General features: G+C 36.4%; 1 protein-coding gene across 4 annotated transcripts in view; it reads left to right on the top strand.

Annotated features, from left to right (window-relative positions):
- The first annotated feature begins 702 nt into the window (after window positions 1-702).
- The window catches only part of LOC132644062 (uncharacterized), a 35,495-nt gene continuing 24,801 nt past the window's right edge, over window positions 703-11,396 (top strand). Inside the window, exons 1-9 of one of the 4 annotated variants that reach the window (XM_060360611.1) lie at window positions 703-969; window positions 1,058-1,154; window positions 1,655-1,708; window positions 2,291-2,331; window positions 2,449-2,482; window positions 6,286-6,358; window positions 7,430-7,521; window positions 9,391-9,465; window positions 9,684-9,775. In XM_060360611.1, the coding sequence (XP_060216594.1) occupies window positions 911-969; window positions 1,058-1,154; window positions 1,655-1,708; window positions 2,291-2,331; window positions 2,449-2,482; window positions 6,286-6,358; window positions 7,430-7,521; window positions 9,391-9,465; window positions 9,684-9,775 (617 nt within the window). In that variant the 5' untranslated portion in view covers window positions 703-910. The remainder of the gene's footprint in view (window positions 970-1,057; window positions 1,155-1,654; window positions 1,709-2,290; window positions 2,332-2,448; window positions 2,483-6,285; window positions 6,359-7,429; window positions 7,522-9,390; window positions 9,466-9,683; window positions 9,776-11,396) is intronic. The other 3 variants (XM_060360615.1, XM_060360612.1, XM_060360614.1) reach the window with 3 other exon arrangements.

Raw genomic sequence — 11,396 nt, 5'->3', positions numbered from 1 at the left:
GATTTTTTCGAAAATCGATCGTTATGGGTTTATTGAATGGTAGTGGGTGATTGTTCTATTAAGAAGTATTGAAAAATTAATGAAGATGGAGATGGAAAGTTCATTGAGTAATGGAGTTTTGGCGGAGAAGGAAACACCATTCAGTTATACTATACAAACTAATCTGATTGTAAAATTTAACCCTATTTAGAGTTTGAGGCTAGCGCAGCCCGGTGCACTAAACTCCCGCTATGCGCGGAGTTTCGGGAAGGACCGGACCACAAAAGTATATTGTACATAGTCTTATCCTGCACTTTTGAAAGAGGATGTTTCCATGGCTCAAGCCCGTGTTGGTGACATGACAACAACTTTACCAGTCACGCCACTCCCCTTTATTAGAGAATATATAGCAATAGGCAGGAGCGGAGCTAGGTAGGTTCCAGGGGTTCATCCGAACCCCTTCGGCGAAAAATTACAGTGTATATACAAGATTAAAATTATTTTTTTATGCATATATAGTAGATGTTGAACCCCCTTGACTTCTTCGTGTATTTACTTTTTCATATCTTTGAACCCTTAGGTGAAAATTCTGGCCCCGCCACTGGCAATAGACTGACCATTTGTGTCCTCCCCATCTTTTTGTATTTTCTATAACTTTACTCACCTGATTTTAAAGTTTATAAATCTCAAAGTATGAAAAGTTCTTTTCTGATTGCAGAAAAAAGAGATAGAAGTACCATTAAGTCGTGGGATTGATTTTTTTCTAATAATAAAAAAATAAACTATACTAATTTAATTTTGGTTATAACCAAAATTAGACTCAAACTAACCTATGAATACCCCTTCACAGCCATCAAAGAAACAAATTAGCTTGGCGGGAAAATCCACCAGTTTCCTACCATCTCTTCTCAACTGAACAAAAAGGGGTATTATGGACAAATATTTGGTTCCTTCAGATCCTTCTCCCATAAACCCCAAACCCACTAAGAGGTAACTTTTTTCCTTACTTTTTTTTTTTTTACAGTGGTGAAACTTCTAATATAGAAAAAGGTAAATAATTTAATTTACTTGATTTTAGGTCGCAATGGAAGAGAAGTCTATTGGAATTGAATGGAAGATTTGATCAGAAGTATCAGCATGATGTTTATGGGTTACTCATGCAATCTTATTCTGAGGTAAATTATGCATTTATATACATTTTCTTTTTCAATTTTTACTACTCTCTCGGTCCAATTTAAGCGTCTTATTTTCTTTTTGGTCTGTCCCAAAAAGATAAGTTGACATTTCAAATATACTATATGTCAAGTTTAACCATAAGATTCAAAATACATTTTAGTACATTACACACAGGGGCGAATTTATAGCCTTGTTTATGGGGCATGTGAGATATGATCTAATATTATCTGCTGACGCTCATCCTCTCAAAAGGCTAAATGGTGCACTTAGTTGAATGCTGAGTTATTTACCTGCTGAAACAGGGATCAATTTCCCGTTAATACTTTCTTTTTTCTCCTTTTTAGTGGTGCACCCATGTTATAGAAATCATATATTCGCCACTGATTACACACATCGTCAAACTAAGACACTTAAATTAGAAAAGAGGGAGTATAATATTTTGGTTGCTCAATTGTGTTGTAACTTTCTTTTTGGTTGTTTTCTTTCTTTGTATTTGAAGGTTATGGCATTACCCCATACTTATCACATCAATGGAGTGCCTTGTCCAACACATGTACCGCTAATCTATGCTTTTTTTTTTTTTTTTTTAATTCGGGTTTCCAATTTTTTTGCTAGATTGTTGGTAAATTTATCATCACATTTATTTTTTGAGATAAAATTTTTCTTGTACCAACTAAGGTCCCGTTTGGCCGTGGATAATTTTCACTTTTTCCTGGAATTTCACTTTGGAATCATGTTTGGACATAGAATTGTTACAATTTTCCAGAATCCAAAAAACTCCAAATACCTTTTTTTTTTTTCAAAATTTTCACTCCGAATCACTCACAAAAGATCAACATTTTCCAAGTTGTATTCATGTCCAAACACAACTCCTATTTCCGAAATATCATTTTTCAGCTTTTTTCCAAATACCACTTTTTTTTTCAAATTTCACATTTTTCTTTTCATGTCCAAGCACCCACTAAATTTCGTTAGTTTGGATTAGGAAATTTCGACTTTACTGCTTTACATCAATATCCTTGATTGTGAAGGGAAATTTTGCATCATAGTAGCAATTTAGATTTGATCCTTTTTTATTTGTTTGTTATAAATCTTTAATTTGTTCTTCCTCATTTATTCTTTTTTGAGGTTCCAGGTGAACTGGTTTCTTGGTGGTGTTGAAAATCCGTTTGGCGGGTACTGTCTTCTTTTAATTTGTTTCCATTTATTTGGTTGTTGACTGGAAGCAATTGAATTATTATTTGTGTTCTTGTTGATGGCTCCTCTCTTGATTTCATGTCCTTCTATTTCCAGAGATGGTATCTCAGCTTTGGAATTCGATAAAAAGGTAACCGCTGGATTACTAATCTCGAGAACTTGATCTGAAGCATTGCTATTTATTTCTTTATCAAGTTAGTTGTCTTCTTCCTATTTTCCTTGTGATAGTCATTGGGATGCAGTTGTCCACATTATATGAAATATAAAGTCAGTTCCAGGCAAAGGACTACTATTGGAGGATTGAGGCCATGAGCAGATCGTTGGATGTGCAGATGCTTCATTGAGTAGGATCATCTTCTGATAGACGTTCTACATCTGGATATTGTGTTTTAGTAGGAGGTAATTTGGTTTGTTGGAAGAGAAAGAAATACGTAGAGGTAGGGCGAAGAAGAACTGTGGGGAGATGATTAGACATGACATGACCTATCTTCAGCTTACTGAGGACATGACCATAGATAGGATGGTATGGAGGTCGAGGATTAAGGTAAAAGGATAGTAGGTAGCCGAGTGTTTTCATACTCTTATGTGGGAGAGGGGAGCTAGTCTCCTATACCCATCTTATCCTTGTTCAGTAGTATTACTTAGTATTCTCATAATATCATATTCTTCATTTATTACTACTACTGTTGCTTTATGTTTTTACTGTCGTTATTTTTCTTTCACTACTACTATTTTTCTTTCAGTACTACTTTTATTACGTCTTTTGAGCCGAGGGTCTATCAGAAACAACCTCTTTACCCCACAATGCTAGGGTAAGGTCTGCATTCATCTTACCCTCCACAAACACCACTTGTGGGAATACACTGGGCGTGTTGTTGTTGTTACTGTTGGAAGAGAATGAACTATAGTGTGGTTGCTTGATTTAGTGCAGCAACAGTCAACAGAATATCGAGCAATAGCTAGCAATAGCTGTAACAACTTGTGAGCTAATTTGGATCAAACAGTTGCTCTAAGAATTGAAATTTGGACAAATCAGTCAGATGAAACTTGTTTGTGATAATCAAGCTATAGAGAAAGGCTGGATTAGAGGCTTTGAAATTGAAAATGCTGAAGGTAAATCTATGGAGACATCACATATTTGTATGCTGATGATACGTATTGTGTTGGGCAAATCGTGAGAAAATGTTGCATCTGAGAGTGGTTCTGTTGGCTTTTGAAGCTGTGACAGGTTTGAGGATCAATCTGGCTAAAAGTTTTTTATTTTTCCTTAAATGGTTGTGTCTACTGATATTTTGGGTTGTAAGATTGAGAAGTTTCCTACTACCTTACTTGGGATTACTATCAGGGGCTAGGTTTAAAGACAAACATATTTGGCAAAGAGTTCTTGATAAGTGTGGAAAAAGCTTTACTCCCTGGAGGCAACAATACCATTCTTTTGGAGGAAGGCTAGCTCAGGTTAATTGTCAGTCTCTATCAAATAACAAACAAACCGAACAAGTTTTTGGGACAGTTTTCTGGTTTATTTAGAACAAAAGCAAAATTGCTATTACAACTAATAACTGAATTGGAAAATTAATAAACTGATAAATGGAGCTTGATTTAATAAGCTTCCATGGCAGAATTCAGATGTCTAACGAGGAAGAAAGAAATTGGATGAGAAGAGAAAAGGAGATGGGAAATCAGAATTGAGAGGAGAGAATTAGGAAATACCCGTAATGTTCAATGATGATTGGCCGGACACGTTTGTTGAGCTTATAACAAACTGTCCAGCTGGCACGATTTGGTCCATTGGCTCTCATTGATTGAGGTTCAATCTCCCCCGCTGGATTGCGATCAGTTATTTCGTGTCCTCTCCTCAGCTTCGGATCCCCACAGCTACATTTCTTTTATACTATAATTATACTTATAATTCTATAGGGCATGACATACCCTTCCTGTACAAATAAATAATCCTCGTCCTCAAGGATTAGCATCGAATTCTGGGAACTTGGATTTGATGAAATCATAATCCTCCCATGTAGCATCTTCAGGAGGCAAATTAGACCATTGAATGAGTACCTTAACAGCAACAATATTGCCTCTTCTCACAAGCTATCTTTGTAACATAGCAACTGGCTTCACTAGAAATTGGCCTTCTGTACTGGTCATAGGCAGAACTGATTGAACAACCGCTCTAGTGCCAATCTTTTCCTTTAATAATGAAGCATGAAAAACATGATGGACCTTGGAAGTGGGGGGAGGGGGGGGGGGGGGGTAACAACAACTTATAAGCAACTGATCGCACCCTATTTAGGACCTGATATGGGCCATAGCTAAGTTTCAAGTTCTTTGTGAGAGCAATGGAAGTTTGTCTACAGGGTTGAAGTTTCAAGTACACCATGTCACCCACTTGAAACTCTCTTTCTGTTCTCTTGGGATCAGCTTACAATTTCATCCTTTCCTGATGATTGGCCAGACGCGTTTGTTGAGCTTATAACAAACTGTCTAGCTGGCACAATCTGGCCCATTGGCTCTCATTAATTGAGATTCAATCTCCACCGTTGGATTTCTCCAGGGCATGACATTAATAGTGAGTTAGATGGTATTACAACATACCTGATGTTCTTGCTACTATTCCTGCCAATATAGAGAAGAAGATTGACCAGATAAGGATATATTTTTGTGGAAGGACGGTGCTGAGAACAAGGCGTTTCATTTGGTTTAGTAGAACACAATAATAAGACACAATGAAGGGGGGGGGGGGGGGGGGGGGGCGTAAGAGTTACGAATTTAAAACTTCATAACCAAAGTTTGCTATGCAAATGGTTACGGAGAGTCAATGTTGGCAAGGTAGCCCCTTGGAAATCTGTGGTGGAGATCAAATATGGAAGACAAGGGTTTTGGGCTCCTAAGGCTGTGAATACACCTTATGGAGTAGCTGTGTGGGAACAGATAGTTCCTGAGGAGAATTCTGCAAGAGTGTCAGCATTGTAGTTGGTAATGTGCAGAGAGTTAGGATGTGGAAGGACAACCAGATGGTACTAGACTGCTAAAAGAGCAATTTCTTTGCCTTTACAGTGCAGTGAATAACACGGACATGCCTTTGCAAAAAATGCATTCAGTGAAGATAAATCAGGGGAGGCAAGATGTATTGCGCTGAAATCCAAGTAAGAAAGGAGCTTTTTTGTCAACTCTTACTACACAGAATTCATTAAGCAAGACACTGAATTCAGATCTATGTGCCTTGGAGGCTGATTTGGAAGACCTTTGCACCAACTAAAAAGGCTTGTTTTGGTTGGATGGCGGTCCTGATGCATGCTTGACATAGGAGAATTTGAGGAAATGACGCTTTAAACTTTGTAACAGATGCTATCTATGTGAACGCTCTTGTGTATCAGTTGATCATCTTCTACTGCACTGTAATTACACCTGGCAGATTTTGACCGGGGTTATGGAAATTCTTTGGTGTGCAATGTGCTATTCCTGGAAATTTCAGAAGTCTGTTAGGATGCTGGAAGTCTATTCGTTCGGCAGGGAAATTTCAGAAGATCTGGTTGACCATTCCGTTATGCATAGCATGGACAAACAGGAAGGAGAGAATAGGAGATGTTTTGATGGCAAAAAGGAGCAAGTCAAGTAGTGAATTATAGATGCACCCAAAATATGTATTACTGGAAGAATGGAAACTCTGTTTTTAATTTTCAGGTTATGCTAAACTTGTTAAATTTTATAGGGATTTAATGTGATCAAGTCTAGGCCTTTGTATTTTGCTGCAGTACCTCCTTTGATGCTGCTAATTAGTAAAACTTTACCTTATCCAAAAAAAAAAGAACTTATCATTTACACTTGGTTCAGGATTACCTGATTCCTTTCCCACCGGTCCCTTCTCTTAGTTTAAGTTTCTTGATCTGTTCTTCAATTCTTCATATTTTATTGCATCTTCTTTTTTGGCAGGGCATATATCTAGCATCAGTGACTAAATCGGGTTGCTTAACTGTGCATGACTACGAGAGTCTCTGTTGTAATGGTAAGGGGTATAAGTTTCGTCATCATGTGTATTTTTTCCTAAATTTATGTTCCCTTGAATTTGTTGTATAATCTGATTATATTAAATGGAATTGAGTGAACAATCATTTAGTATGATAAGTCTGTACTCTGTTGGAATTGTCTATGTCTTACCAAGTTGGGCCTTATTACGCTGGCCAATTGTAGTGGTATAAGGTATAAACATGCAGTTACATTAAAGTGCGAGATTAAAATTGGTTAAACTGATAAAACATTTAACCAACGATTTTAGAGATGAAATTTCATGTGTGAATTTAGTAACTCTGGAGTATCCAGGTTAATTATGAATAACAATTTTTTGGGTGATGATGTGCTAGAGATATTTGACCCTTTCTTTATTGTAACTTTGGCAGATAGCTATACCTAGTTAATAAAGTTAGTTTGCCTTTTAAATAGGATGAAGGGGTGATAGAGAAGGCAATATAAGTGTTTAACATGATCTCATTCTCTGTCTTTTTGGATCCTGCAAGCAAGAGAGAATTTTCAGACTGTCTATAAATTATAAGACTCGATAATTTGTATGCATTTGTGTCTGCACTGAAGTCTTGGACATATTCTGCTGTTGAGATACACCATTTTCCTGTTAAAAGTTTTTGTAGGACACGAAAGTCAATAGGAAGAAATATAATTTCCCTTGCAACTATCCACGAGATAATACTTTTCAATTGCTATCAAATTCTTAAAATTATACTCATCTTCTAATAATAACTAAAACCACAGATTGGCCTTTCTTATAAAATCGTTCTTATTTACATAAGCATGTTACCATGGGGTAGGTATTCCTACTAAAACTTACTTGACTCCGGAATTCCATCTATGGGAAGATCTTTTGAAACTTAACTCAGCCTCAGCCATCTAGAGTTGGCTAATGAAACAGGACTAATCTTTTTCCCTAATCAACCTGCCTTCTGTGATATCATCTTGGACTATTGAAAGACCAAACTAGACAAGTCCTACCCGCTTTGCCTTTTGATGTAGTTTATTGTTGAGCTACTTCTTATACAATGTTGTGGAATTTGAAAATTTCGTGTAGGTTCAAAAGAAGATGAAACAAAGCAGTTGCTGCACATTTCTACTGGTCAACAACTTGATGTTGTCCGATGGAATGTTTCCAACCAAAATGAGGTTTGAACACTTCCCCACTGCAAGATCTTATGCAATGAAAATAAATTAGTCTTTCTATATTATGATAACTTAAATATCATGATTTGAAGTCTTCATGTAAGTTGATAAGAGTATAGGCAAATCTGGTGAAGTTGTTGAAGGACTAGTGCATTAATTAGAAAATGAGAAAATAGCACAAACTCGAGTAGCAGTGGATGAGTTACCAAGATTCTTGGTAGGAAGCTAAGCACAGAATAAGTCATTATAAAACATAAAAGAAAGACAACCCAAAGCTAAAGAGGACACCCCAAATTATATTTCCTTAGGCCTTTTGTAAAACAAAGCTAAACTTCAACGGATGTCCTTTATTTAAGTCTATGCTACATGAACTGTTGGTTTTCTTGGATGTAAGTTGAACGACCATGATGTGGTTATAGGTACTTCATACGGATCTTAAACAACACCAAAAACTTGCTAAAAGATGAAGATACTTTTGTTAGATTCATCCAACCGATGTGATAATTACAATCTAGTCCATGTAATGTAAATCTAGAGTAAAAGCTCGTTGAAGGCTGTTGCTGGCCTCTAGAAATAAGAATGCCTAAGACTTGAAAGATACAAAATGATATTTAGGGCTCATTTGCTTTTATTAAGATTAAGACGTTTGAATCTGAATGCACATATGAATATTAAGGTGTTGTAATAAGATCTAAATACTAAATAATTAAGACTGTTTGTTTTCTCAATATCTGAATATATAAAGCTTGTCTTTATTTAAATTAATAAATACAACAACATACCCAGTGAAATCCCACAAGTGGGGTCTAGGTATGGTAGAGTGGAAACATACCTTAACCTTACCCTAGGAGGTCGAGAGGTTGTTTCTGATAGACCCTCGGCTCAGAAAATTTATAAATATAATATTTGAAAATTTATAAATATAATATTTAAATAAAATACTAAATTAATCTAATACTACATCAATAAAATATTTATCAAAAATTATATGGCTGTTGGTGGTGGTGATGGATAATGCTGGTGGTTGTGGGTGTCGATTGGAGATTGTGTTGGGCGATGATAGTGGCTAGTAGTGATGGTGGGTGGTGGCTGACAGTATTGATCAACAGTGATTGTTGATAGTGCTAGTTGGTGGTGGCAGCTAATAATTGTGATGGACGATAGTGATAGCTAACAGTGGTGGTGAATGATGACGGTGGTTGCTGATATATAGTGGTAGTGATTGTCAGTAGTGATTGGTGGCTGTGATGGTGGTTTGTGGTGATGATTATAAATGGTGGCTAACGATGTGATGACCGACTCTGGTGATTGGGGGCTGCGATGGTTGTGGTTGAGGATGGTGGTTGTGGATGGTGGTAGTTAATAATGACTGACAACAACGCAGCGGTGAAAGTTGATGGAATAGTAGTGAACTGCCATCTTTGTAGAAATCCTTGAGTATACATCTTAATGATAGTAAGACTTTGTTATAGATCATAATCATTCATATCTATTTAAATCCATTCAGTGGTTGTAAAATTAAAAAAATAAACCCACTTAATGATTAAGATCTGGATGATTAAGATTCAGATAAAAAAAAGACCTGGATGATTAAGATTCAGATAAAAAAAACAAACACACTTAATGACTAAGATTTGCATGATAAGATTAAGATTAAACTTTCATTATGTGCAAACAAATGAGGACTTAGTTTCAACTGATCAGTTTTGTCCAGCTTTGCACCACATAATTTTTTTGTAGCTGATAGGAAACTTTCCCTTTAAGGTCTGGTTCTCTCCTCTCGAAATTGATTAGTTTTCATCTTGTTCTATCTGGAATGTATGACTTTTAGTTGGACTTTAGAATTAACATGTCTTATTTTCTCAAAATCAGGTTGCTTGCACATCTATGAAAAGTTCAGAAGTACGTATATTTGACATTGGTTATGTATCTTCAGAACCTGTTGAAGTAAGTACCATCTCCTGCTTGACTTAAGTTTCAAATAATTACATTTTGCTTCATCAAAAAAACAATTACATTTTGTTCTTCTAGTGTATAGTTGCTTCATCTGTCGTAGTTATCTAAATTTTATCATCCATAGGGCCCAAAAGTGCAGATAAAGTAGTTAATTCTAAATGATTTGAAGCGAGTTGTTGTTCTTTTGCCTTATGTTATTATTTGCGCAGGTGTTAAGGAAAAGGCATACTATCTCCGTTCATGGGTATAATGCTCATAAAGGTTTCACTGATATAGCATTTTGTTCCCATGATGACTCAAGGTCAGCAAAACAACCTTTTTAACAATGATTTCAGTCTAGTTAATATGTTTCCGAAATAACTAAGAACTTAAAATCATGATCACATGTCGTGTCAAAAAAATCTTTTATAGCCCAATGCTGACAAGAGCTTGTTTGTAATGCTACAATTAGATACTGTTACTGAACAAGGCAATAGCGTATTTTCATGTGGTCTATTCCATAATGTGGGAGGTACATATACATAATGGACTCTAATGAAAGAAATCAAAAGAAAATTTCATGAATCCCTATATGTGTACTAGCTATGTATATTATACTAAAGGGTGTCTAGATGCATTCTGTAACACCCCTCAAGCTAAAGCATAGATATTGATCATGCCCAACCAGTGTTATCAAAAGCGAAAAGCGCAAAAAAAGCTCTAAGGTCGGCTGGGGCTTTAAGCGCAAAGCGCAAATAAAGCGTGGGCTTTAATGAAAAAAGCGCAATGGTGCAAAAGTACGGATATATATATGTTTAGTCCAAGACTAATAATATTAAGCATGAATGACAAATATATTGACAAAGAAACTGTAAAAACATTACGATGTAATGAAATATCAATTATCTAGTGTCACCTCTTCAAAAGAGGCATTGCAAGGAAAAGTATGTCTTAGAGCTTTGATGATGACACTGAAGCGCACATAAAGCGAGACAAAGCGCTCAACATGTTTTGAGCCTTGCTTCAGGGCTTAAGCGCGCCTTTGACAACACTGTACCCAACTTGTTACAAAGATAATTAACTCGAGTAACATTCAACGTCTTTGTGAACAAATCAACTAGTTCTCCTGTCTTCACGTATTAAGTGGAAATCAAGTTATCCTGAATCTTCTCACGAATAAAATGATAGTTGTTGAAGTGTCCCATGTGGGATGAAAAAGGGATGGGTGTGTCACGCCCCGAGCCTGGGCCTGGGCGTAACAGGACACCCGATGCCTGGCTACATGTGACCGAGCGAAACAACCTGGCTGAATTAACATGTGATATTATAACATACTGAATGCGAAAAATAAACTAACACATGTTGATATACTGAAAGTCTAAATGATATAAATCAAAATGTGAAAACGCTAATATAAGTCTGAAGCATATAAATACTGAGAGACTGTAAAATAATGATAATGCCCCAAAAGACTGGGGCTTACCAATCAGCTGACACAGGAAGTAGCGAGCAGATTCCTCGTCCTGTAAGTCGTTACCTGTACGCGAGATGCAGGCCTCGGGCAAAAGGGACGTTAGCACATTTGAATTGCACTGGTATGTAAAGCAACTGAAAGAAAGAACTGTAAGTACTAAAATTGAAACTGAACTGATAACTGAAGAGAACGAAAGAAGTAAAGATTTGAATACTTCCTGTTCTGAATGGAGAATCACCTGTTTAACTGAAAACATAATTTGTGGCCTCAGGCCCAATAATATGTGGCCTCAGGCCTAATATATGTGCACAAATCTGTGGCGTCGGGCCCAAGTATACGTATACATAACTGTAGCCTCAGGCTAAAAAATACAGGTGTTCAACATTAAACAATTTACATAAAAGAATTGAGAATCATACTGAAAGGTACAACACTGACATACTAAGCAATGATTCACTGAGACATGTAT

This window comes from Lycium barbarum, chromosome 6 (assembly GCF_019175385.1).
Source record: "Lycium barbarum isolate Lr01 chromosome 6, ASM1917538v2, whole genome shotgun sequence".
In the NCBI taxonomy this organism is placed as follows: domain Eukaryota; kingdom Viridiplantae; phylum Streptophyta; class Magnoliopsida; order Solanales; family Solanaceae; genus Lycium; species Lycium barbarum.
Note: the sequence above shows the minus strand (reverse complement) of the source record. Positions and strands in the feature narration are given on the sequence as shown.